Raw genomic sequence first — 27,216 nt, forward strand, 5'->3', positions numbered from 1 at the left:
AGGACAGAGGTCAGACTGTAGATGTAGGCATCATCCCGATCTCATAGTGCTGGGGCCATGAGGGCGGGTGAGCTCGTCAGGGATGAAGAGATGAGAAAAGAACAAGTGGAAGGATGTTCAGCACTCCACACGGGTAGCTACCCCTTGCGTGACATCCCATCCCCATCTCTGTGCTTGTTCCATGTATGATGCGCCCCAAGGAATCACTTACAGGTGGAGTTGGCGGGTGCACCTGACCTGCAGTGAGGCTGCCAGCCCAGGTCCAACTGCCCCAGGCCCCAGCGGGACCATCTGTGGCTGACCAGGCCTGTGGCTTCTTAGGCGCAGTGGGTACTAGAGGGAGCGAGGATTCTCAGCGGAACTGGACTCCGTGCTCTTTGACGGGGATGCTGAGCTGGCTTATTAAAGGCTGAGGACCTTCCTGGCACCTTTGAGATCACTTCAGCAAGAGCGGAGGGCTGCCGCTCGCCTCTGGGTTCAGTGTCACTGTGACTCTAGGAGAGGGGCTCAGGAGACCCTAAATCCTGGCGAGAGGTACCCGGCCAGCTCCCCTGTTATCTTTGCATTTTGTGTCTTGTTTCTTTCTGGCTGGAGGACACTAGTTAGGAATGGGAGTGCCTCCTTTGAAGCATCCTGACTGTTCTTCTCTGCATGTATGCGTGGCCCAGAGCCTTAGACTTGCATGGAGCCCTCCTGTTCCACTTTCTGTAGGTACTGAGGTTGAGTTGGGTAGCTGCAAAACAGGCAAGATTCTTGAGAGTTCCTTAGACTGCAAGGAGATCAAACCAGTCAATCCTAAAGGAAATCAAACCTGAATATTCATTGGAAGGACTGATGCTGAAGCTAAAGCTCCAATAATTTGGCCGCCTGATGCGAAGAGCAGATTCATTAGAAAAGACCCTGATGCTGGGAAAGATTGAAGGCAGGAGGAGAAGGGGGCAACAGAGGATGAGACGGTTGGATGGCATCACTGACTCAATGAACATAAGTTTGAGCAAGCTCCGGGAGACGGTGAAGGACAAGGAGGCCTGGAGTGCTGCAGTCCACGGGGTCATAAAGAGTCAGACATGACTGAGCGACTGAACAATAACAGCAAAAATCTGCAAAGCAGACCAGATGATGTAAATGTACCTTGGGACACTTCCTCTTCCCCACATTGCATCAGCAGCTCACGACAACCCCAGGTCACTAACCTTAAAGTAGGTTCCCTCTCACCAGGCTGTTCTCTGGCAGTAGAAATGCAATTGAAATGCAAGGTGACCCACTTTAGCAGCTGCTGTGTCCAGAAAAGAATTACTTTGACTTGGCAGCACTGGTGAATCCTCAGAGGGTATAGCTGAAAAATCAACGCCAGATGGCTTGCTGCAGATGCTTCTAAAGGTTACGCTTGTCAGATCACCCTGGAGAGCCGTGCTGAGCTAACGTGGCGATGCCACATAGGCCCAGGGCCTCATTAGACGCAGGAGCCCCTCCTCCACCCCCCTGAGCCCAGAGAAATCACTCGTTCCAAAGAGCAGCCTGATGAAAGCTGACGGAAGAGTGGGACAGACAGGCACAGCAGCCCCCAGAAGGTCTTCTTTATCTCAGGTCTAGCTGGAGGTGGCTGGGGCCATCCTGAACAGACAGGCTTTTCCAGGAGGTGAGGAGGGGGCCAGCCGCAGCCGCATTTTCTGGAAGTGAATCAGTGCAGAAATGGAGAGCTCTTGGAAGCGCAAGCTCTTGCTGTTGGGGGGACAGGCACAGCTGGGTTGGTGTTCCTGGTGCCAGGAGGGCAGAACACGCCCATGAGAGGCAGGACCTGGGTGGGGGACACCGCAAGTGCTGGCGTCCTGTGTCGGTGGCCGGGTCGGGCTGCCTGTGTGGCTCGGACAGCGCTGTGGTGGAAAGGGGCTTTTCTGCAGAGGCTGTTTGGTACCAGCGTCCAAGCAGACAGGATCCTCTCAGAGAGGGATAGTCGCGGAGGCGTCGGCAGTGCCTCATGTTGACAAGGTGTGGGGTCTGCTTGCTGCTGGAGTGCCTTATTTGCTCGGCAGTTGTCTCCAAGATCCTCACCGTACCTTTATGCACGGGTCCCAGCACTGCTGGTGGGGACCTCGGGGATTCAGTAATTGAACTGAAGGTGCCTTATGTGATTGGGGCTTCCCAGGTGGTGCTAGCGGTAAAGAATCTGCCTGCCAGTGCAGGAGACGCAAGAGATGTGGGTTTGCTCCTTGGGTCGGGAAGATTCCCCAGAGAAGGAAATGGCACCCCACTCCAGTATTCTGGCCTGGAGAATTCCATGGACATGGGAGCCTGGTGGGCTACAGTCCATGGGGTCGCAAAGAGTCGGACATGACTGAGCACGCACACAGCAGCATACCTCATGGGATTAAGCTGTTCCGCATCTCTTCATTTCTTCTTCTTCTTAATGAAGGCAGTACTTGAGAATTTTATTTGATTTATTTTAGGCATGCTGCTATATAGCATGTGGGATTTTAGTTCCCTGACCAGGATCAGAACACACACCGCCCACCCCCACCCACCCCGCCCGAATTGGAAGCACAGTCTTCATCACTGGACCACCAGGGAAAACCCTCCTTTACTTCTTTTAGAACAAAATTATTATTTCTACCTTTGGCATGAATTCCAGGATGACTGAGTTCACCAGCTTGACTGTAAAGTTTAAGGTCGTTGATGTAGCTGAGAGGACATGGACTTCCTTTTTAGATGAGGAATATACCACCTGTAAAGCCGAGTGTTCTTCCTCCTAGAAAGTATAGCCCGTATGCTGTCCGCAGAGCAGGGCCTTGCCCCCGGGGCCCAGTGTGGGGTGTTGTGTCTACGCTGGTGTACTGAAAGTCCAGGGGCCTCTCCTGCACTGGGCGGGCCTGGCTGACCAGGGCACCCTGCCCGTCCAGCAGGGGCAGAGCTTCTGCTCAGAGGGGCTCCTCTTGTTTCCAGAGGGTGAGATGGTGCTGTTTCTCTGGCCAGAGCCTTCCTTTCTGGGCAGGAATGCTCTGGACACCTGACCCAGGAGCCCCACACCGTCAGTGAGCCCGCCAGAGGGATTGTCTCGCCACCCCTTCTCCGGTCCTGACAGGCTCAAGAGATGCAGTTGTAGATGGGGTCCTTATCCTGAGTGCCAAGGACTGCAGCACCTCACAGTCACTTCAAGAGAACGGTCACCAGGAGGGGGTCAGAGGGGCTTCCCGGCCATGCTCAGATGAACAGAGAGAGACACTGCACCTCCTCACGCGGGGCTGATTCTACCCAGGAGCTTTCCATCTCAGCCAGACAGCCCTCTCCAAAGGCAGGCCCACAGTATGACTTTTGGGGGCCCTAGGCACTCTGGCCTTCTTGACTCCTTCCTCCATACTATGTGTGCGCATGTTCAGTCATGTCTGATGCTTTGCAATCCCATGGACTGTAGCCTGCCAGGCTCCTCTGTCCATGGGATTTCCCAGGCAAGAATACTGGAGTGGATTGCCATTTCTTTTTTGAGGAGATCTTCCTGACCCAGGGATCAAACCCATGTCTCTTGCGTCTCCTGCATTGGCAGGCAGATTCTTTACCCCTGAGCCACCTGGGAAGCCCTTTCCCCATAAGCGAAGTTAAATTTTATGACCATGCTGGGTAAAAGGTGACTATATTAATATTATATCTGAGAATGTTTTCTTTGACTGAAAAGTGTATTTGTTTATTCTCTTTTGACTTTAAAAGAAACTGAAACATTTTCATTGGACCCAGGAGAGTTGTGGTTCCCAGGTACCATGGCTATTGTGCCTGATGGATAAGATGGCCCTTTCTGCATATGGGTTCCAGGAAACAGGATGACTGACAGTGCATCAGTATTCCTCAGAGCAGCCCAGGATCTGCTCAGATCTCAAAGCAGGCAGATCCACTTACTTAGAAGTAGTTCTTTTTAAAAACAAACAACACTCCTGGATTAGCGCCAATTGGGGAAAGCGCTGGAGTCGGGGTTGGTGGCAGGTATGCGTGCTGCACCCAGGGCAGTGTAAACACCCAGGGAACACCCAGCGTCAGGCTTCAGGGAGGCCCCCAGAGCTCGCACCGTGGCACTTTGCAGCCTCCTTGATTTAGGAAGTACTCACCCACTCCTTGGTGTCACCTGGGGGCTAGGGTACAATGCAGCATGACACGGCAGGACCTTGGCTCTAGCTTTATTTTGCCAGCTCAGCATTCATGGCTGGGTGAGCGCCAGCCCCTCTCTTGCTGTGACCAGAGGCCCCAGGTCCACGATTTGAGGTTGTTGTGAGCTGACATGGCACAAGTGAGGGAGTAAGCTCTCAGCTGTAGCTGCTTCCCATGGAGCTTTGTGGGGAATCAGTCGTGGACAATTTAACTCTGACATCTCAGGCAACCCCAGGATCCCCAAGGGTAGCCTCTATTTGCCATCCTCCATGCCATCTGTGATCCGGATCACTCTAACCCATCAGGGTCTTGAGATCAGTCGGCGGCCTGGCTGTCGAGGCACCCAGGAAGGGGATGAATGGGGATGATCAGGGATGCCCTCAGGCCCCGGTGAGCACATGTCCACCTGAGTCAGGCAGGCAAGGCCACTTATCCACACAGAAAGCAGAGCCTGGAAGCATGCACTGTCCAGGCTAGTCAATGCCATGTATAGTTAAGGAAGTCAACCAGTTCAGTGGCCACTCTCCCCACTGGTTGGCATGTTTTAACAGTAATTGTTAAGCATGGATGGTTTCTTCCTGCCATTGTCTGACCCCCTTTTAAAAAAAATTTCTTTTTATTGGATTATAATTGCTTTATAGTGTTGTGTTAACAAAGTGAATCAGCTATATGTATACTATATCTCCTCCCACCATGCCCCCATCCCACCCCTCTAGGTCATCACAGAGCACCAAGTTGAATCCCCTGTGCTATATAGCAGCTTCCCACTAGCTACCTGTCTCAAACGTGGTAGTGGATATACACCAGTGCTACTCTCCGATTTCATCCCACCCTCCTCTTACCCACCCTGTGTCCACATTGAACTCCTTTCCTTTTAATTGCATACCACACCTGTCTTTCTGTTGGGTAGCTGTAAATTTGGTGAAGAAGGAACTCATGTGAGGGCAACCTTTTTGAGAGCACTGACATCTTTCCTCCAGAATAGCTGAAGCATCCAATTAGAGGAAGGATAAGTAAATCAACCAATCACTCACATACATTTCATTTATAATAAGTTGTGTGAGTGTCAAGACAAGTTTGAACGAGTTGTGCTAGGAGGAGAGTATAGTTAGGGAAGCCTTTGTAGGTGCATTTGAGGACTAAAAGCAGTAACAACACATAAAGTATGCTGGCACAGATAATTGTCTGCATGGGTACTCTTCTCGGTAATTCGAAAGAAGTAGTTCAGTTCAGTTCAGTCACTCAGTTGTGTCCGACTCTTTACGACGCCATGGACTGCACCTCGCCAGGCTTCTCTGTCTATCACCAACTCCCAGAGCTTGCTCAAACTCATGTCCATTGAGTCAGTGATACCATCCAACCATCTCATCCTCTGTTGTCCCCTTCTCCTCCTGCCTTCAATCTTTGCCAGCATCAGGGTCTTTTCAAATGAGTCACCTCTTCACATCAGGTGGCCAAAGTATTGGAATTTTAGCATCAGTTCTTCCAATGAATATTCAGGACTGATTTCCTTTAGGATGGATTGGTTTGATCTCCTTGCAGTCCAAGGGACTCTCAAGAGTCTTCTCCAACACACAGTTCAAAAGCTTCAGGTCTTTGGTGCTCAGCTTTCTTTATGGTCCAACTCTCACATCCATACACGACTGCTGGAAAAGCCATAGCTTTGACTATACCTTTGTCTGTAAAGTAATGTTTCTGATTTTTAATATGCTGTCTAGGTTTGTTACAGCTTTTCTTCCAAGGAACAGTTCAGTTCAGTTCAGTCACTCAGTCATGTCCAACTCTTTGGGACCCCATGGACTGCAGCACACCAGGCCTCCCTGTCCATCACCAACTCCCGGAGTTTACTCAAGCTCATGTCATTTGAGTTGGTGATGCCATCCAGCCATCTTATCCTCTATCATTCCCATCTTCTCCCGCCCTCAATCTTTTCCAGCATTAGGGTCTTTTCAAATGAGACAGTTCTTCACATCAGGTGGCCAAAGTATTGGAGTTTCCGCTTCAGCATCAGTCCTTGCAATGAATATTCAGGACTGATCTCCTTTAGGATGGATTGGTTTGATCTCCTTGCAGTCCAAGGGACTCTCAAGAATCTTCTCCAACACCACAGTTCAAAAGCGTCAATTCTTCAGTGCTCAGCTTTCTTTATAGTCCAACTCTCACATCCATACATGACTACTGGAGAAACCATAGCTTTGACTAGACAGAACTTTGTTGGCAAAGTAATGTCTCTGCTTTTTAATATGCTGTCTAGGTTTGTTATAGCTTTTGTTCCAAGAAGCAAGCGTCTTTTAATTTCATGGCTTCAGTCACCATCTGCAGTGATTTTGTAGCCCAAGAAAATAAAATCTCTCAATGTTTCCATTGTTTCCCCATCTATTTGCCATGAAGTGATGGGACCAGATGCCATGATCTTAGTTTTTTGAGTGTTGAGTTTTAAGCCAGCTTTTTCACTCTCCTTTCACTTTGATCAAGAGGCTCTTTAGTTCCTTTTGCTTTCTGTCATAAGGGTGGTGTCATCTGCATATCTAAGGTTATTGATATTTCTCCTTGCAATCTTGATTCTAGCTTATGCTTCATCCAGTCCAGCATTTTGCATGATGTACTCTGCATATAAGTTAAATAAGCGAGGTGACAATATATAGCCTTAACGTACTCCTTTCCCAATTTGGAACCAGTCCATTGTTTCATGTCTGGTTCTAACTGTTGCTTCTTGACCTGCATACAGGTTTCACAGGAGGCAGGAAAGGTGGTCTGGTATTCCCATCTCTTTAAGAATTTTCCAGTTTGTTGTGATCCGCACAGTCAAAGGCTTTAGCATAGTCAGTGAAACAGAAGTTAGATGTTTTTCTGGAATTCTTTTGCTTTTTCAATGATCCAACGGATGTTGGCAATTTGATCTCTGGTTCCTCTGCCTTTTCTAAGTCCAACTTAAACATCTGGAATTTCTCGATTCACATACTATTGAAGCCTAGCTTGGAGAATTTTGAGCATTACTTTGCCAGCATGTGAGATGACATAGCAGGAAAGAAGTAACAGGTCTCTAAAATCCAAGCCCCTGTCTCCAGTCAGAACCTGACCATGAGCATGGTCAAAGACTAGTTCTATATTCATGGCTCCTTCTAAAAGAGAAAAACTCCCTGCAGCTTGCCTTTCCCAGCTGTTCAGGTGCTGGTCAGTCCAGAAACTGGTCTTGTGTGTCCTCTCCTTTGTGGAAACAAGTAGGGGTCACTTGGTCGTGCTAGTCCCTTCCAACCCTGACATCTCCTGAGTCTTTGATGACAAATGAGTGGCATGGATAGTCAGAGGAGGAGATAGCATCAGGCTGTATCAGTCAGGGTTCTCCAGAGAATGAACCAACACAGTGTGTGCTTATAGAGTAAGAAAATTTTATTCTAAGGAATTGGCTCATGGTACCTTGGAAACTTGGTAAGTCTGAAGTCTGCAGAGTAGGTTGGCTGGCTTGAGACCCAAGGAAGAGCTGCTACTCAAATCCAAAGGCAGCCAGCTGGCAGAATTCCTTCCTGCTCAGGGAAGAGCAGTCTTTGTTCTATTCAGACCTTCAACTGATTGGATGAGGTCTACCATACCATGATCAACTTTATTTGAAGTCCACCAGTTTAAATCGGCTTCCCTGGTAGCTCAGCTGGTAAAGAATCCGCCAGTAATGCAGGAGACTTCGGTTTGATTCCTGGGTCAGGAAGATCCCTGGGTGAAGGGATAGGCTACCCACTCCAGTATTCTTGGGTTTCTGTTGTGGCTCAGACGGTAAAGAATCCACCTGCAATGCAGGAGACCTGGGTTTGATTCCTAGGTTGGGAAGATCCCCTGGAGAAGGAAATGCTAACCCACTTCAGTATTCATGCCTGGAGAATTCCATGGACAGAGGAGCCTGGAAGCTGCAGTCCATGGGGTCACAAAGAGTTAGACACAACTGATGACTAAGCACAGCACAGTTTAAATGTTAACCTTATCCTCCTCCCCCCCCCCAAAAAAAAACCTTCACAAAAACATCAAGAACCTGGCCCAGCCAAGCTGACACATAAAATTAAACATTACACATGGCATCTATACACAGGTATGATTTAATGACTGATAATCAGAGGCAGACAGGTTAAGAAGAAAGATTCTAGGAAACAGTGGCAGGAGGGTTGCATAAGATAAATGGGGTGAGAAGCCTGGAGGCCTTGCAAGCTAGAAAGGAAGGCAGAGAGGAATGTGGAAGGCCTGTATCTTTACCCCAAAGACTGTGAACTTGATCCTGTGCCCCCTTGAGAGATGATGTGATGAAGCTGAGATCCAGGAGGACCAGTGAATAGGAGGCCACTGCAGGGGTCCAGGGTGAGTGATAAAAGCAGGAAACAATGTAAGTCCCAGCTGTTCATCAGTAGATTGGTGGCGAGGTGCTGCGGGGAAAGGCAGGGAGAAATATGGTCCTTATTTAGGTGGCCTCTGATAGACAAGGGCTGGTAGGGTCCATTTACACAGGGATCTGAAACTCAGGTTACCTGGCTCCAGGGGGCCTGGTGTGAGATTTGTGCAGGTGTTTTCTTGAGCTGATCAGGACTTGACCACCAGTCACAGAGTCTCCCAGAGCAAAGGCTGGAGCCAGAATGTGAGGACTCTTCCTAGCATAGTTAACTGTTGTCACAGCATTTTGGGACAGAGTGTGTGAGAGGGTCTGGGGAGGGGCAGATTCAGGAGGCAGCGTTGGAACAGACTAGATGGAGAGACCAAGGAGAAATACCAGTGTCACTCTGTCTAAATTTTGTCCCAGCAAGATGGTTAGGAACCCTGAGTGAACACTTTTGAGAGCAGGAATGCTTAGAAACTCTGACTGCAGGTCCCACACGGTCTCCATGGAAACTTATGCTCTTCCCATTAAACCTTTGTAACAGATGCAGTACTGCCACAATTCATCACAGTTCACCAGATGCCCGTGATGGCCAGACTCACTTCTAAACACACACCAGGACTTCGGTATCATCCTTTCTACAGTCCTGCGTTTAATAGTGTTTCATCTTAACTCAGGCGGAGACAGGCAACAGAGGCAAAGCCAAAAGTAGAGAAGGTCATATTCATTTGTTCGGCACTATGTTCAGGATGGGGATGGGCCTGTAGGCTTCTCTGCTGCCCGACTCCCGAGGAACCCGATTTGGGCAACTTTGGGTTGTAGTTTTCCCTGAGCGCTGCTGTGGGAGACCGTGCCCCGGGGTGGACGGGTAGGGCTGGTGCGCATCCAGGGAGGAGGCTTGTACCTTCCTCACCTCCTCCTGCTCATGACTTGTCTCCTCCTGCCTGCCCATCAGAGATGGGCGGAAAAGCCCAGCCCTGGACCCGAGGATCACCTTCGCCTGCCGAGACAACCTCCAGAACGGGAACACGAGCGACTCCTCCAGCGGGGAGTCCAGCAGCGGGCAGTGGCCGAAGCGGGGCGCCTCCCCGTCCCACGTCCGCTTTGAGGATGAGTCCGCCCGGGACGCCGAGTCGCGCTACCTGGAGCGGCTGCAGCAACGTCAGCGCCAGGTGCTCAGCACGGCGGACCAGGGCCCCCTGCGCTCCAAGCCCGACCTCGCCGACTACATCCAGGGGGGCTGCCGGCGCCGGGACGCGGGCGCGGGCGCTCTGCACTCGTTGCTGGGTGGGCTGCAGCCCGGGGGCCTCTTGGCGCTGCCGCCCCCTCGGGGCAGCGAGAGGAGGTGCCGAGCCTGTGGCCACTGCATCACCCCCGACCCGAGGATCCTCCGGGAGCGCGAACCCGCCTGCGGGAGGGAGGGGGCGTCGGCGCAGCCCCTCAGCTCTGCGGGCCTGAGCGCCCCGTTCCGGCTCCTCACCGCCGCCAAGCCCCGGCTCCACACCGAGTGGATCCGGGAGACGCACATCGGGGACCAGGCGCTTCCCGAGGAGGCGGACTCAGCCCTGGACAGCACCGACACCTCCGACGGCTGCCGGACCGACAGTGAGGAGGCCGGGACCTCTCAGCCCAGCAGGGCCCGCCTACGCGCCCCCAGGCCTCGGGGAGGCCACAGGTGGTTGCGCAAGGCTGAGATGGAGCCGCCCCGGAGCCCTCAGGCTTCGCACGATCTGCCTGGGCTGGAGCTCCTGGAGGTGTCAGATGAGGTGACAGAAGGCGCGGGCCAGACGATGGAAGGGACTCTGCTCCCCAGAGAAGATGCTTTCTCTAAGCCTCCTGTCCAGGACTTGAAGAGAGGTTTCCCTGGGTCCCCGTGGCAGCCTGGACCAGGGCTGGAAAATCACGGGGCTCACCCTGGGGATTTTCAGACAGCCTACGCCATGGCCTCTCCCATGAAGCTGGGGTCCTCGGGGCCAGGCAAACAAGGCCCGGTTATAGAAAGCCACGAGTCTCTGGGAACCGACTGCCCTCAACAGAGCCAGGCAGAGCCCTCTGCCCCCCATCAGGCCCTACAGCCGACTGCTTCCCTCTGCCCCGACGGCTGGGTGCCGACCCCTCCCTCTTCAAAGAAAACCGCCTCACCCGTGTCTCACAGGAAGGCAGCCCTGGCTGGGCTTCGCAGGCTGGGCAACCAGGGAGAGCCCGTGGACAGCCCCCTGCCTGCTTCCGGAAGCGCAGCTCCCAGGACCCGTGAGCTCACCCCGCCACAGCCCCAGCCCCACAGCCCCCACCGCAGGCACCCTCTGCGGGCCCTGTCCACCAACAACTGCAACAGCAGCGTGCCCCAGGGGCTGCAGAAGCCCTGCGGAGGAGCCATCCTCCTGGGGGAGACGGGTGCCCGAAGCCAGGAGCCCGCAGCACCGCTGGAGGACTGCAGAGATGGTAAGGGATGGCCCTGGGGCTAGGGTGGTGCTAGACCGGAGATCATGGGCTGGGTTTGTGGCCCATCAGGCACTTAACTGTTCATCTTAATAGATGACAGAGCCTTGCATTGCTCCTAGCAGCCCCCAGAGCCCAGCAGATGTTGGGGAAGTTGGCAGGGTCTGTGAGCGGGTGCAGGATTCGACATCAGCCTGGAGGCAGATTAGCCAACTCCCCTCCGGGGAGGTGGTGGTAGGGCTGCTAAAGGAGCTTCAAGCTCTGTGGCTGTGGGAGGCCTGGGCTTTGAGGGAATTTTACTACCAACAGAGCAGAAAGAGGCAGCAGCTCCAGGATTTACTACTTGCTTAGAGCAGCAAATGCCAGATAATCCCACGGCTAAGGTCCCTCCCCTTCAACATGGTCACTTCATATACTCATTCATTCAGTACAGTGTGAGCACCCATTACAGGCCAGGCACCATCCCAGGCCCTTCAGGGGAAGCACAAGTGAATTAATTCAGCGGGAGTCTACCCCCTGAGACGCTCAGTGGCCAAGCAGGTGCTGTCCGGATGACACCGTGGCCAGTAAGCAGAGCTCCTACGAGGAGTGCTGGGGTTGTTCTCTGGTGCCCAAGCTCTCCTAGAGCCCCAAGCCTACTGGGCACGCTGGTGTTTCAGCAGGCAAGGCTGCTGAAGGCCAGAGGTATCCCCTCTACCCTTGGAAGGGGTCCTCGTGTCGTGGGCAAATCCTGAGCTTCCCCGATGCTATGATCTGAGCTGAGGAACTCGGCCACTCACTCCCGTGGCTCTGGCAGCCCTGGCGCTGTGATGGCTCGGGAGGAATCCAGGGCTTGGGAACAGTGAGGGGGGAGAGGCCAGAGAGGTGACGGGCCGTGCTGACCTTACTGAGGATGCAGGTGCCCAGCGCCCACCCCACCTCCGGGGTACCACCATCCCTCCACTGCACACGGGGAGGCAATGCTGCCCTATCCCTCCCGTACTCACAGGAACCTTGAGGAAGCAGGCCCCACCCTGAGTTCCCGCCTGCCCTGTGCTCAGCGTGGTTTTCCTCCATTCGGTGGGCGCTAGGCTGGCTGCCCCTACCCACTTCCTGTGGGGCTCCTATTTTGAGAGTTGCTGACCTTTCTGGGCAGCCTGGCCTTCACCTGCTGGAGCAGAGGGCTAGGTGAGGCTCATTCACCACGAGGTCCTGGGCTCCTCACATCACTCCTCTGTCTCCAGTTCTCCTTTCTAACCTGAATATATCATTAGAATCCATCTCCTAGGAGCTTAGGCAATAATCCCTGAAGAGGGTTTAACTCTTGCCTAGCGTATCACAGATGCTGCAGAAATGGTGGCTATCGTTTAGCTGTTAGACATCACAGCCAACCGGATTGTGGTTCTTGTCCCAGGAACACAAATCTCTCCCTGCCCCCCCTCCCACCGCCATATATGTCTCTCTCCTTTGTTTCATTGGAAGAAAATTGACTTACAATGTTGTGTTGGTTTCTTCCATTTCTGTTGTTGGTGGTTTAGTCACTAAGTTGTGTCCGATTCTTTTGCAACCTCATGGACTGTAGCCCGCAAGGCTCCTCTGTCCATGGGATTCTCCAGACAAGAATGCTGGAGTGGGTTGCCCTGCCCTCCTCCAGGGGATCTTCCTGTCCCGAGGATCAAACCCATGTCTCCTGCATTGCCAGTGGATTCTTTATCGCTGAGCTACAAGGGAAGCCCTTGGTTTCTGCCATACAGCAATGCAAGTCAGCCAAAATTATACATATATCCCCTCCCTCTTGAGCTTCCTCCAAGCCCCCGATCCCACCCCTCTAGGGCATCTCAGAGCACCAGGCTGGGCTCCCTGTGTTATGTAGCAGTTTCTCACCAGCTATCTGTTTTACACGTGGTAGTGTACATATGTCGATGCTACTTTCTCCATTCATCCCACTCGTTGCTTCCTCCACTGTGTCCACAAGTCCTTTCATATACCTCGATACAGGAGGGACATGACTTATTATAAGCAGCCTTTCATTTTTTAAAAATTATTTATTTTTATTTTTGGTTGTGCTGGGTCTTCGTTGCTGTGTGCAGGCTTTCTCTTGCTGCAGCAAGTGGGGACTACTCTTGGTTGCTGGGCACGGGCTTCTCATGGCAGTGGCTTTTCTTGTCGCCGAGCACTGGCTCTAGCACATGGGTTTCAGAAGTTGCAGCATGTGGGCTCAGTAGTTGCAGCATATGAGCTTTAGCTGCTCTGCGGCATGTGGAATCTTCCCAGACCCAGGATTGAACCTGTGTCCCCTGCGTTGGCGGGCGGACTCCTAACCACTGTACCACCAGGGAAGTCCAACCCTTCATTTCACAGATCTTTATTCTCATCTGCTGCGTGCCAGGTGCTATGCTGGGGGTGATGGACTTCAGCCCAGGGAAACAGGACCCCTCCCTGCTGCGTGTGGGTCTCACCACCGCCTCCATGGCTCTCGTGGGGCTCCCGCTTTGCTACATCTTCCTCTAGCTCTCCTGCCCCTGTCACTGGGACTGCCCCCCTCGCCCCCATGACCCGTGGGGGTGGATCAGTGCCACGGGAGGATTGCTGTGCTTGTTGCAGGAGGACTCCAGGGCTGTCTTGCCTCAGCAACTGTTGGCACCATCAGCTCTGTGGGCATCACCTTCTCCCCGGCCTCAGAGGAGCCCGAGTCCAGCCAGGAAGCAGAGAGAGGCCTGCGGAGGACAGAGCCGAGTTCTGTAGGGCACGTGTCATCCCGGTGAGTAACAGGAGCGAGAGCCCTGACTCGGGAGGTGGGGGGTTGGGGTGCTGGGTGGGGAAGGAGCCCCCCGGAGTGGCAGCAGGATAAGTTAACTACTCCCAGATCCTCAGAGGGCTTCTAGATTAGGTGTAAGCATGGCACCCCAGCAGTCCGTTCCCTGCCCTGTCCAGTCTAGTGTGCGTGCTTATTCATTCCGCAAGCTTTCCCTGAACGGCCTCAAGATGCTGTTGCCATGCTGGGCACAGCTGTGCATACAGTCCCAGCCCTCCAGGTGCTCCCAGGATGGACTGTCTGTCAGAGGACTTGCTCCTGACCCTGGGGTGGGAAATAGCCCGGCACTCACGGTTCCACGCTCTCTTCAGTCCCAAGGCTCTGAGTCCTTGCTCTGGGGCTGCCGAGCCTTGGTGAGCTGGTCCTCTGGCAGGGCCCTCCTCTCTCCACTACACATCATCCTTGGTGACATGTGGCCCAGGGCTTCACACGCTACTGCAGCCAGATCTCCATCTCCTGCCCCATATGCTCCCCGGAACTCTGGATTTGTGCATCCGGTTCCCCTGACATCCCCACTAGGGTGCCCGAAAGGCCTAGTGGAACTCTTGATCACTTCTGATGAAAGCTGCTTCCCGGAGTCCTCCCCCCGGCCAACACACAGCACCCTGCCATCCCCACGGTGCTCGCACTCCGCCGTCTTGGCTGCCCGCTCCCCGTTCCCTCCCACCCTCATCCACTGGCACGTCCTCTTTGGCCCCTGCAGCCACCTGTATGGCATTTCTCCTGGTCTCAGAGTGTTCCTCCTTTCTGTGCAAACCTAACAGTCTCTATCTGCTCTCTGCCTTCCTCCTGCCCCTTCAGTTCCTTCTCCACGCAATAGTCTGAGGTGTCTTTTGAAAACCTTAATTAAGTGATATCATTTCTGTCCTTTTACTTACCTCACCCTGACACAAACCCCTTACCCTGACAATGAAATTCAGCTTCGCTCACCTGTCAGATCCCTGCTGATCCCTCTTTCCTCGTTACGTCAAAGTCCTACGGGCTCGGCCCTGTCATGTTCTCAAACCCACCACACAGCGAGCCTCTTCCTGCCTAGATCTGTGGTTTCAGCTGCTCCCTCGCCCTGGAATTCTCACCTCCAGGCTTGGCAGGGTTGACTCCTTCCTGCCATTCAGCCCTCGGTTTAAATGTCGTCTTGTGAGAGAGGCCTTCCCCAGCCACCCTGTCACCCTCTGCTTCACCCTGCTCATCAGTCACTCAGAGGGCTTCTCCCTGTTTACTAGCCTGTTGTTCGTAAGCCCCCAAGTGGAAGGGCCTTGTTTGGTTTATCCCATACCCTCGTTATCTGCCACATGCTGGCAGGAAGCCTCGCAGAGGTTCTGAGGAATCACTGGGTGAACGGATGACTGGTGAACCCATAGTGGACTGTGACCCTGAGGGTCTTCTCTGCTGCCCAAGCAGAGGCTCCTGCAGAAGTCCACGCAGCCTTGCTGTCTGCAGCCTGGCTGTCACCTCCTCCTCGAGGCCGGGGTGCTGGCCCAGCTGGGCCCACGGGACCCTAAGGTTCTTGCCTCCCACAGCCCTCTCCCATGCACCTCACATCCACCTTTGCATTTTAGTGCTTCGTCGGGGGTCAGTGCGGGCCCCAGCCCGCCCTCCACCGCCGCTTCTGACAAGAGCAAGAAAAGCAGCGGAGGCATCGCCTCTGCTCTGGGGCTGAAGAAGTTCTTCTCAGCGCTGAGTCAGGGCACGCGGCCCAAGATGGCCAAGTCCCGCAGCTACAGCGTGGAGCAGCTGCAGCCCCCGGCACCCGACCCGGCTTCACACACTGGCACCCCCAAAGTGAAGAGAGCCCCGTCCTTACAATCCCTGCATCTGGTGAGTGCCAAGGGCCCAGCCGAGGGGTGTGTGAGGGCAGGGGGGTGGTAGCCACTACTGAGATGAAAGGTGAAGGAGAAGGGAAGTGCCAGGCGTGCTCCTGAGGAGCCCGGGGTGGGGAAAGGGACGCTCCTGGCATCCCCACAGTCCATCTGAGAGACGTGAACTCCCTGGACACGGTGCGATGAGCGAGTTCTGTCCTTCCACCCCACTGCCTCAGCCTGGGCTCAGCCTAGACACTACCCCCCCTCACTCCGCCACCTCTGCCAAGGCCTGGCATCGGGCTGCCTGATTATTCTGGAAGCTTCCCCATGGCCACAGCCACTCTGTTAGTCTAGCACAGATCACTGCATACCTGGATTGCCTCCACAGCCTCCTCACTGGCGTCCCTGCCCTGTCTTTCCCCATGTGGCTTCCAGAACGGTCCTTCCTACATGCAAATTTGGTCTTGCTGCCCCCCTTGTGGAACATCCACCATTGGTCCCTTACCACCCTCCGGAAAACACTTTGAGGTCACTCGACATTGCCAAAGGGTTTCTATAATCTGACCGCTTCAGTAATCTGACTGATCATTCCCCTAATACTCAACCCCAGTTATCCTTGACCTTGCAGTTCTGAAATCAGGCCACACAGTTTGAACCTTCACCTGAAATATTCTTCCCATCTTCTCCGCCTGCTAATTCCTGTTCATTTAAGGCACGACTTCCTCCAGGAAACCTCTAGTCCTTCCTTGGGCTGAGCTAGGCACCTCTGCTCCATCTTTCCTTCTCATCCTGTGCTTTCCTCCTTCATGGAACTTGTCATGTAGTATTTTGATTTTTGTCTGTCTCTCCTCAGTGGAATGTGAGTCTCTGAGGAAACACTACTTGATCTTTAGATTCCAAATAGTTACTATGATAATTAGCATAGTAGACATACACAGTACACAGTGAATGAACGAGAGAGTGAATGAACACAGGGCAGCCTTCTGAAGTTCCCTTCTCATGTGCTAAAGGATAAACCAAAAGCAAACCAACAGCGGCGCTTAAGTCTCAGCTAGCTCTCTGAAAGTGCTATTCTAGTCCAGGTTTTCCAGGTATCATCTCTGTTCTCTTCCCCGCCCTCTCCCCTGGGCAGAACAAAGCAGGCGATTGCAGTTTAGGGCATTGGAGCCTTTCATTTTTCAGTCTGAAGTAGGGAAGAGAATGCAGGCTGAATGAACATTCCATTGGTCGTCTTGCATCTCGTATAGTATAAATATTTGCTGGTTGGATGAATTGGAAGGCAAAGAAACAAAAGCAAAATGATCTCAAGCTGGGGACAAAAGCCTAGAGTGACATGGTGCTCCAGGAATTTGCTGCTTTTCTCCTGAAGTTAGATTTGTCCCCGGTGTGTCTGAGCCATGGTGCTCAGATGTATGGCCATCAGAGCTTCAGTCTGTGTACCCAAGGGAGATGACAGCCCATTATCTGCCATGTAATCCGAGTGGGCCAAGTTAGGAAGTAAGCTGGCCAAGAAAGGGTGAGAGCAAGTGCTGGGAGGACTAAGCAGCAGAAAGAATTGTTCAAGAACTAAAACAAGAACATAAAATAAGACTCCACCTCACCCTGGCACATTCATGACCTCTCTCAGGGTGTGCGTGGTGAGAGTGCAGATGGGCTTGGTTTTCACTCTGCCCTTCCAAGTAGGCAGTGAGCACCCTCACCACGCGGGTGGCTCCCACGTCCTCTAGTGACTGTGGCTCGTTCGTTCCTCCCTTTCCCCCTCCTCCCTGCCTTTCCACTCTTGAGTTGAACATGACTTCTTCCAGGAAGCCCTCCAGAACTTCAAGGCAAGCTCAGGGTCCCTTCTTAAGCTTCTAGATAATACAGCTTCCTGAGAGCATGGATTCCCAATGTGATAAATAAGGTGTGCAGTATTTAGAAGTCTGCCTCTCCCTGCCTCCCACCCGCACCCTCAGAAGAGCCTCCTCACTGGGTCAGTTTCTCGAACACAGATCGGACCTTGTAATTATTCTGATTAGTATCATTCAGTGGCTCCTCTGCAGGTCATATGAGGTCTCTCCAGATCTGGCCCTTGGCTCCAGCCCATCGCCCATCACCTCTGCAGCCCAGCCACCCAGACCACGAGTATGTTCCAGAACACCCATGCTTTCTTCCATCTCTGTCCATCTGCCTCTACTATTTCTTATGCCTGGAACTCCCCACCCCTGTCTTCACCTGGAGAGTTCTTGCTTCAGGCGCTGCGCAGGCAGCGGCTCCTCCAGAGCCCCGAGGCCTCCTGAGCTGAGTCTCTCTGCTTCCCTACAGAGTGTCATCCATGCTTCTAGCCTCACACTTACAACATACATTTAGGGCTTCTGACCTGTCCATGCTGACCCCACCCCCAACCGTGCTGTGAACTCCTTGAGGGACTTCAGTCTTATCCATCATGCACAGTGTTTTTAGGTGCATACTTGATAAAATTTTTAATGTCAGCGATCATAAAAGGGATACTAAAGAATCACAAACGAAGATTTTAACTCTAAAATTGTGTTCATGATTCTGTAATTATTTGATCTTACCTTTTTTAAAAATGTATTTATTTATGACTGTGCTGAGTCTTCACTGCTTTCTCTAGTTGTGGTGAGTGGGGTTACTCTAGTTGCGATGGCTTCTCACTGCAGTGGCTTCTCTTGTTTCAGAGTGCAGGCTCTAGGTATGCAGGCCTCAGTAGTTGTGGTGCACAGGTTTATTTGTCCTGTGATGTGTGGAATGATCATGGACCAGATCTCGAACCCGTCTCCTGCATTGGCAAGTGGTTTCTTAACCACTGGACCACCAAGGAAGTCCTACCTTTTTCTGTTTATCAAGGAGAAAGTTAGATTTTCTTAATCAGTGACATAATTAGCATTATCCTATTCAGTTGTTATTTCAGCCAACACATTTTTTTCATTATTTGAAGCTTCAGCGTGCCTGCAGAGGCCCATCTCTTTAAGTAAGTTATGGTTATTCTGTTAAGCACTTTCTTAGCAGGCCCTCAGGTTCATGGTTGGGGTTCCCTCCCTGTCAACCCCTTGGTGGTGGCTTAGTCACTAAGTTGTGTCCTACTCTTATAACCCCATGGACTGTAGCCTGCCATAGTCCTCTGTCCATGGGATTCTCCAGGCAAAAGTATTGGAGTGGGTTGCCATTTCCTTCTCCAGGGGATCTTCCCGACCCAGGGATTGAATTCGGTCTCCTGTATTGCAGGCAGATTCTTTACGGACTGAACTACCAGGGAATCCCTGTCAACCCCCTTACCAGATGGCTTTTCTTACCTGCAATATTGGGTCTTCCCCACCAGGTGTCACCCTCTTGCCAACATCGGAAAGCCACCTCCTTTCAGAACCTCCATTCTCTGCTGAGTGGCAAGGTGGACCGCTCCAACCTCTACCTGGTAGGGGAGCCAGGGGATCACAGTGCTGCTGACAGGTGAGAGTGGGCAAGTGTTTTGGAGGGGAGACCCAGAGCATGGACAGTGGAGCTATACACTTAACTCCTTCCTGCCTTAGCAGCATGGCCCAGGGGAGGGTCCCTTTAAAAGAGAAACCGAGGCCGGCTACCTGTGCCTCAAGTACCTCAGGGGTCTTAGAGCCCACACTTCAGTGCCTTTGTCCTGAGCAACTGGACAGGGGTTGGGGCTTCTGTAGGGTTGGAAGGTTTGATTCCTCCATCCCTTTACTATCTAATGGCATCTTGAAATCTGAATGTTCAGAGAGCTTCCTTAGTCCAGCTGAAGATTTGATTAAAGATCCAGAGACAGGGTCCCCAAAGAGGTCCTTGACCCCTGACCAGGCCTGCCCAGAGAAACCGCCCTCTGATGAGACCCACTAGGCTATAGCTGATCTTACTGGGGGCTCCACAGAGGGGCTTCGGGGGGGTCTATTAATTCCTGGAATTTTTGTGTAAAATTAAAAACGTCGTCACATTCTTAGAGAGATCTCTCTAATTAAAATGATTAAAAACCACTGGGGGAGGGGGCTCTGTGGAACCTCACACAGCTGTGGGCACCGCCAGGCCCGGCCCTGGCCGGAGGCCTCCTCTAGGCCTAGAGGCCCCAGTGCCCGCCCCCTCTGCCCTGCCTCGGCTCTCGCCCCTTACAGGCCGGGCAAGGCGCCAGCCCGGCGCGCCCTCAGCGTGGAGGACGTGAGTGCCCCCGGCCCGGCGCGCGCCGTGGGCCGCCTGCTGGAGGTGTTCCCCGACGGCACGAGCCAGCTGCAGCTACAGCGCCCCCCGGAGGGCACTTTCGGCTTCAACGTGGCCTCCGGGAATGGACGCCGGGACTCAGGTAGGCCCCGGCCCCTGTTCTGGCTCCACGGCCCCCCGGGCATCAGTAGACCGCCGCAGTGCCTTCCGGCCGTGGCCGTTTCTGTTTCCGGGTTTTCACCGAGCAACAGCTCTGGACTCAGAGAGCCTCTCAGTGAAGGGACTGGAATTCTCCCCTCCAGGCGGTGGAGACGGCAGGCTTGTCCCATTGTCCCTCGGTCCATCTTGAAATCAGACTCCCGACTCCCATCTTTTCACGGGAGAGTCAGAGGAAGGTTGTTTGTGTTGTTTGGTTCTCCGGATCTCTTTGATGTGGTTGGTGTGGTTCCCTTTCTCTAGCTGCGGAGTGTGTCCGGGCACGTGGACCTTGCCTGCCTGGCTGTGCACCCACGCCCCTCCCTCAGGACGGGCTCCTGCTGGGGATGTTCACATGGATCCTGGCTCCAGGCCCCTGGCCGGGGGGTGCCTGCTAGGTCCCGATTCAGCACTGGCAGGATCAGGGCGGGCCTCTGGACGTCCTTCTGCACCCTGGCCAGTTCTCAGCCCTGTTGATGAATGTTTCAGGGAAAAAACGACTTGCCCAGGCCTTTACCCAAGGTCTGTGGGCTAGGATCCATCACAAGGTGAAAGTGAAGTGAAAGTGAAAATCGCTCAGTTGTTTCCGACTCTTTGCAACCTCATGGACTATACAGTCTCTGGAATTCTCCAAGCCAGAATACTGGAGTGGGTTGCCATTTCCTTTTCCAGGGGATCTTCCCAACCCAGGGATCGAACCCAGGTCTCCGGCATTGCAGGCAGATTCTTTACCAGCTGAGCCACTAGGGATCCATCACAGGGTGGGGGGCCTTGAAAGGTATTTCTCAGCTGAGATGAGTAGGGAAGGAAGACAGACATGCAGGAGTGGGAAGGAGAGGAGAAAGAGGAGGAAAAATGGAGAGGCAGACACAGAAAGACACACGCAAAGCTGCCCTGGGTGGGTTGTGCCGCGGTGGGTTCAGTCCTGTGCTTTGATCTCCTGAGTCAAAGCTATTTAGGTGGCAGAACACCGTCTGCTCCTGGAGTTGCAGACTGAAGTAAGTTCTTGCATATGTTCCATCATTTATTTTTCAACAGTATATGCTGAGCATCCACTAGGTTTTGTAGATACTGGGGACAGAGCAGTAAATGGAACAGATGAAATCCTTGTCCTGAGGAGTATACATTCTCATGAGGGAGTTAGACTATCTATCTATCTATCTATCTATCTATCTATCTATCTATCTATCTATCTATCTGTCTGTCTATCTATATAGCAGGATAAGGCCCAAGGGCAGTGAGTTGGGAGTCCTGATGGGGCAGCTTTTCTGAGAACAGACCCCTGAGCAGACAGACACTGGCATGAAGTATGGGTGGCCCCATGTGATGTCTGGGCAGTGAAAGTTCCAAGCAGAGAGAACAGTCCAGGCAGGGCCCTGAGGGCTGGAAATGAGCTTGCCCTGTGGAAGGAACTGCAAGGAGGTCAAGCTGGACAGAGGGGGGGAAGGGGGAGAGACTAAACTGAGGGTAGGAAGGTCGGGGGACAGCTGAGCCTCCAAATGTGGGAGAGAGACAGTTGAGCTCAGAAGGGGCCATCTTCTTTGAGATGAGACAGGAGTTACCAGGGGCTTGGAGCCGGGAGCGACATGGTCTGATTTAACGCTTTTACCAGGATCCCTGGCTGCCGTGTTGCGAATAGACCCTAGTAGGATGCAAGTGAAGCCAAGGAGCCCAGTTTTAAGGTTATTTCAATAGTCTGGGATAGACATGGTGGTGGCGGCTTGGACTGGCATGGCCGTGGAGGTGGTAAGAAGTGGCCGGGTTCTGTCTGACTTGAAAGTAGTTTTGACTGTTTGCTGGTGGATTTTACATGAGTGTGAGAGGAAAGGAGGACAAGGGTCTCCCCACTCTGGGCCTCAGGAGGGTACCCGTCTGTCCTTGCAGGGAGATGGTGGATGTGAGCATGTGTTGACCATCATAAAGCGTTCCACAGGCTGTTAGCCACTCCGCCCTTTCCTCCAGCTTCCTCTACCCTTTGGTGAGGGGGTCAGGCCCTGCCAGAGAGGCAGCATGCAGGCGTAGTTAGACGACAGAGCATGGTTTGTGCTCCAGCGCCTCTGCTGTCTGTGTGACCTTGAGCAGGTTACTTACCCTCTCTGAGCCTCTAGTCTCTAATTTGCAAAATGAGGGACTTCCCTGGTGGTTCAACTGTTAAGACTCTCTGCTTCCCCTATAGGGGGTACAGGTTCAATCCCTGGTTGGGAAACTAAGATCCCACATGCCAGGCAATGCGATCCAATAAATAAGTAAATGCTGCTGCTAAGTTGATTTAGTCTTGTCTGACTCTTTGTGACCCCATGGACTGTAGCCCACAGGGCTTCTCTGTCCATGGGATTCTCCAGGCAAGAATAGTGGAGTGAGTTGCTGTTTCCTCCTCCAGAGGATCTTCCCAACCCAGGGATCGAACCCACGTCTCTTATGTCTCCTGTGTCTGCAAGCAGGTTCTTTACCACTAGTGCCACCTGGGAAGCCCATATATAAATAAACAACACCTAACTTGTAAAGTGGAGCTAATGAAACCCTATCTGGAAAAGTCATTTCAGTGGGGTATATAGGAAAGTACCTGGCACATGTTGTTCCTTCCCTCTTCAGAAAAAGAATGTGTATTTGGGGAGTAGAAATCCAGACAGAGGGCGGGGGGGAGGGGGCCAAGACATGATCTGCACCAGCTGCCAGTGTGAGCTCATGCCCAACCAGGCATTCTCCTATGCCCCCCATCCTTCCCTCAAGTCCCTTTAGGCCTTTTTGCTGGCAGTAGGACTCCCTCCCCCATCACCCATCATGGACTGCTGATGAGCAGGGGTCTCCAGTGACCAGGAGCTTCTTGGGCTCTGCCTTGGCCTGCTCTGCGGGCACCCCTTGCCTGGGTGGGTGCCAGGTCTTCCCTGTCCTGCCCAGGTGGCACCCTCCTCTGGCCACTGCGGTTGGCTGTCGGCTGTCTTGCAGAGATGCCCTCACCCTTGGAATGCGGCTGGTACTGGTGCATCCTTGCCTCAGGCCGTGCTCCAGCCCCCCAGGGTCACTTCTCCTGGGCCTCAGAGGGGCTGTGAATTGGGGCTGGTTTGCATTCCTCACTAAAACATCATGATGTGAGCGTTCCTTGCTGGCTATCACTTCTAAGTCTGTACAAGCATGCGAGGACGGCAGGCTTCACCTTCTGCTTCTCACTGAAAACAACACAGAGATCATACATCCTTAACAAAGGCCATTTCCAGCAGACAATAAATGTCTACAATGGCCTCTCTGTCATACTTGTGTCATGACTTCCAACTGTGAAACGTACCCCGGAGTCTTTCCCCTACATGGCAGGCGTGACCGCAGTGTCTGGTCCTCTGACTACATTCTTTTGGATTTTCTCATCCTTCCCCACTGGCATGCTCTGCTGGACAGCAGCCATTTCTGCAGGTTCCTCCCCTGCCTCCTTACCTGCCTTTCCCCCACTACTGCCAGCACACAGACAAGGCAGGCAAGCTGCTAAAGAACACAGAAAGAAGAGGGGAAGGCTAGGGCAAGGGCTGCGAGAAAAGCCTTGTGCAGCCAAGATGACAGACAGGCGTTGCCAGGAGGGAGCCGGCCTTGCAGGAAAGGCTCAGTTCAGCCAAAAAGCACCGAGAGCAAGTTCCACAGCTCAGACCGGGGAGCCGGAACATGTCAACAGATTGGCTTTGCTAAACCCAAGAGCTGTAGACCTTCGGGTGCCTTAGAGGAGATTTCCGTGCACATTCAAACCCCAGTTTTCAAGGGTGGGCTTTGAAAAGTTTGACTTCTCTTGGGACCAGAACAAGGCTGGGCGGACTGGAGAGATGATTTCCCACTCATCCAAGACGTCTTAAAAGGCTTCCAGCCACAGAGGAGATGCTCTTTCAGGTCCCTTCTAAGAACACTGATTTTAAGAGGAAGTAGAGAGCCCGATGTGGACAGCTGCTAAGTTTTTCTAATCAGCCAGCCAAGCCCAGGCTGGGGAGCAGCGAGGGTGCTTAAAGCCACGCCAGCGTGTCCCAGGACGCCCTGCAGGGGCCGTCACCGCACAGCTCCCCCGCCTGCAGCCTTCCTGCTCTGCACAGCTGTGCTCACTTGGTGCGACTCGGTGGGTGGGGGGCACCCATGGGTGAGGGACACCCCGTCTTCCCTGGAAGAGCCTGTGCTCCTTGCTCCCTCAGGCAGAGACAGCTGAAGGGGGAGGGTTTGAAAGGTCTTCCGCAGAAGTAGGGACTCGGTCCGCTGGACTGTCCTACACTGTGTGGCCAGGGAGCCCAGCCCAGCCAACCCGAGGCCCCCAGAGCCTGCTCCGCTGACATGAGTTCCTCAAATTGAACTGGGGAAAGAAGGAGAAGCAGCTCCTTCCCAGGTTCACCCTACCTCAGACACCCAGGAAATGGTCCCAGTTGGGTGGGGCCCCTCGGGGGCACTGGAGGGGAGAGTGTATGCAGACAGGAAAAGTGAGCCACCATAACTGGAAACAGGCGGCTAGAATTTCTATGCGGGCTTCCCTCGTAGCTCAGTTGGCAAAGAATCCGCCTGCAATGCAGGAGACCTGGGTTTGATCCCTGGGTCGGGAAGATCCCCTGGAGAAGGAAATGGCAACCCACTCCAGTGTTCTTGCCTGGAGAATCCCATGGACAGAGGAGCCTGGAGGGTTACAGTCTATGGGGTCGCAAGATTTGGACACGACTTAGCGACTAAACCAACCAACCAACCAGAATTTCTGTGTTTTCTGGGCTTTTGCCCAGATGCCTCTGAATTCTAAGGATCCATATCCAAGGAAGACTGAAGCCAGGGCTGGTCCTAGACAATCTGGTGAAGCAAATAAGGTTTGGATTTGACCTCAGCCTGTTCGCTATTCCCTGGGCTTCCCAGGTGGCGCTAGTGGTTAAGAACCTGCTTGCCAAGGCATGATGGGTTCGATTCCTGGGTCAGGGAGATCCCCTAGAGAAGGGAATGGCAACCCTGGACAGAGGAGCCTGGCGGGCCACAGTTCACGGAGTCGAAAGAGCTGGACACGGCTGAGCGACTAACACTTTCACTTGTTTGTGGCTCCAATGATACCATCCACCCCCAGCTACTTGAGAGCAGCAGCTGGGTCTTATTTGTGAATGCCACCTAGAGCAGGGCCGGGCATGTCGTAGGTCTTAACATTTTCCTCCTTATTTTATAATCAAAGCTTCTCCCAGAAAAAGATAAGGTTAGCTCATTCACATTGAGGTATACATGAATAACAACAGCTTAAGGCATTATTTGTATTAAGGGCATTTTAAAAGAGAAAAAAGGAAAAATGAAGTGGAGGCGGGCCTGCTCTATCATAAAGCGAGTTGTGGTTGAGAAGTGGAATAATGAGGGAATGTGCGTGCATGCGTGCGTGAAGCACCTTGTATAAGCACCTGCCTCCCCTCCACCGCCACCCCCCATGCCACCCAGCTGGTCGGCATTCCACAGAGCTGCGTGTCTTTGATTTGGATTTCCTGCGTTAATTCTCCTGTTTTCCTTTGCAGGGTTCTACGTGCAGGAGATGGCTGACGAGAGCACAGCCAAGCTCTACTCGGGGCTGCTGGGGGTGGGGGATGAGATCCTTGAGGTGAACGGGGCCAAGGTTGCAGGGCTGGGCTTGGCTCACGTGAGGGAGCTCCTGGCCCATGCGGAGAGCTTGTCAATCCGGGTGCTGAGGCAGAGGCCTGTCCCACGGTGACGCCGAGGGGCCTTGGCCCTCACTGTCACCCCCCACCCCGTTGGAAACCCCGAACCGCCCCCGGGGGTGGCTGGGAATGTGCTTCACAAAGCTGCTTTGTCTACTGAAAATGAACGTGGTGGCTTGCAGCCCCCTGGGCCAGGTCGGGCTTCTGTGACTGACCATCCTTGCAGAGGGAAGGAGCCTGCTTGTGTTTTGCTTAAGGATGTTAATTTATGCAGAAGCAGGGAAGGGAATGGGTCTCCGGCCCTGACCAGGCCTGAGGTGGGGTCACCGTCTTCTGGCACCTTTGTTGGCAGCAGGAGGAGAGAGATTCAGTGGGTCCTTTGGTTGGTCCCTAAGCATCATCGCCTTACCCCCAGGTCCCATCCCACACAGTCGGGGGCTCCCCCAGCTCCTCTCACTCCAGAGCCAAAGAAAGTACTTGGCCATATTGGCCTTGAGCCTGCTTTTTTCAGTCTCATTTCTCCCAGCTCCCATCTGACGCCTTTGCTCTTTTTCCAAAAATGGACCAAGTGTCCAGGAGTCACAGCCTTATAGCCGTGGACCATATATCCCAAACCAAAAATTGGCAACATGTGTCTGGTGTGAGAACATCTGAGAGATGTTATCTGGTAGTCAGAATATTAAGGATTTCTGGGAAATCTTTTTGATATATGAGGTTGAAGGAACAAAATGAAATCGAGACCAACTTTAGGGAAGTGCAGCTGTGGCCAGTGGGACTGGCCAGACCAGCCCTGCCCCACACCGCCCTGACCTCTGCTCCCACCCAGAGTGAGGCTGGTGCCAGGCTGTCCTCAGCCACAAGCTCTCAGCCCAGACTCCCTGGGGGCAGCTGTGGGTGGGTCGCTGGCAGGGAGACAGCAGGGCACTCGGGCAGGGGGAGGGGCCATCCCGCCTGGCACTTCCACTGCCCAAAGTGTTGGGACTCTCTGGAAGTAGTCTTAAATTATTAAAAAGCAAAGCTGAAATGTCTCCCACTCTTGAGTCGCTAAATTTTGGGCTGAATGTTCACTTGACCTTCACTAGCCTGGCAGGGGCCTGGGGGGAAGGGGGAGGGAGGACACAGGCATGGCAGTGGGCTGTGTTGGCATGCCAGAGGGGGAGCGGGGGAGGCCTCTGGGGTTGGGGTGATGCCAGGGTTGAGGCGGAAGCCTCCAGAGGTTGTTCTTTGGCTGGAAGAGGAGCGCTGGGCAAGGTGCCTTTAGGAGCAGGAGACAGACCGGAGCTAAGGGTCCTCAGATGGGATCAGTGGGGGTGGGCAGCCCAGGGCTGCTGGGGGCAGGCTGTGGTGAAAACACTGCAGAATCAGGTTACGGTGTGTGTGGCTGCAGCTCTTAGCAGGCACAGTTGCTGAAGGAGACTTGTGGCCTGAGAGAAAGATGACAGGCAGTGGGGGGAGGGGGGGGGGCGCGGAGAGGTCAGGCAGTCGTGTGTGTGTGTGTGTGTGTGTGTGTGTGTGTGTGTGTGTGTGTGGTGAGTGTGTGTGTGTGGTGAGTGAGCTCTCCCAGGAGACATGTGGCCTGAGAGAAAGATGACGGGCAGTTGGGGGGGAGGTCAGGCAGTCGTGTGTGTGTGTGTGTGTGTGTGTGTGTGGTGAGTGTGTGTGTGTGGTGAGTGAGCTCTCCCAGGAGACATGTGGCCTGAAAGAAAGATG

General features: G+C 53.4%; 1 protein-coding gene across 1 annotated transcript in view; it reads left to right on the plus strand.

Annotated features, from left to right (window-relative positions):
- The window catches only part of KIAA1614 (KIAA1614 ortholog), a 43,013-nt gene extending 16,479 nt beyond the window's left edge, over nucleotides 1-26,534 (plus strand). Inside the window, exons 5-10 of the mRNA XM_043923833.1 lie at nucleotides 9,441-10,927; nucleotides 13,508-13,664; nucleotides 15,278-15,536; nucleotides 18,840-18,967; nucleotides 19,639-19,823; nucleotides 25,366-26,534. Of these exons, the coding sequence (XP_043779768.1) occupies nucleotides 9,441-10,927; nucleotides 13,508-13,664; nucleotides 15,278-15,536; nucleotides 18,840-18,967; nucleotides 19,639-19,823; nucleotides 25,366-25,559 (2,410 nt within the window). The 3' untranslated portion in view covers nucleotides 25,560-26,534. The remainder of the gene's footprint in view (nucleotides 1-9,440; nucleotides 10,928-13,507; nucleotides 13,665-15,277; nucleotides 15,537-18,839; nucleotides 18,968-19,638; nucleotides 19,824-25,365) is intronic.
- Nucleotides 26,535-27,216: the final 682 nt, after the last annotated feature.

Source organism: Cervus elaphus, chromosome 14, assembly GCF_910594005.1.
Source record: "Cervus elaphus chromosome 14, mCerEla1.1, whole genome shotgun sequence".
Taxonomy (NCBI): domain Eukaryota; kingdom Metazoa; phylum Chordata; class Mammalia; order Artiodactyla; family Cervidae; genus Cervus; species Cervus elaphus.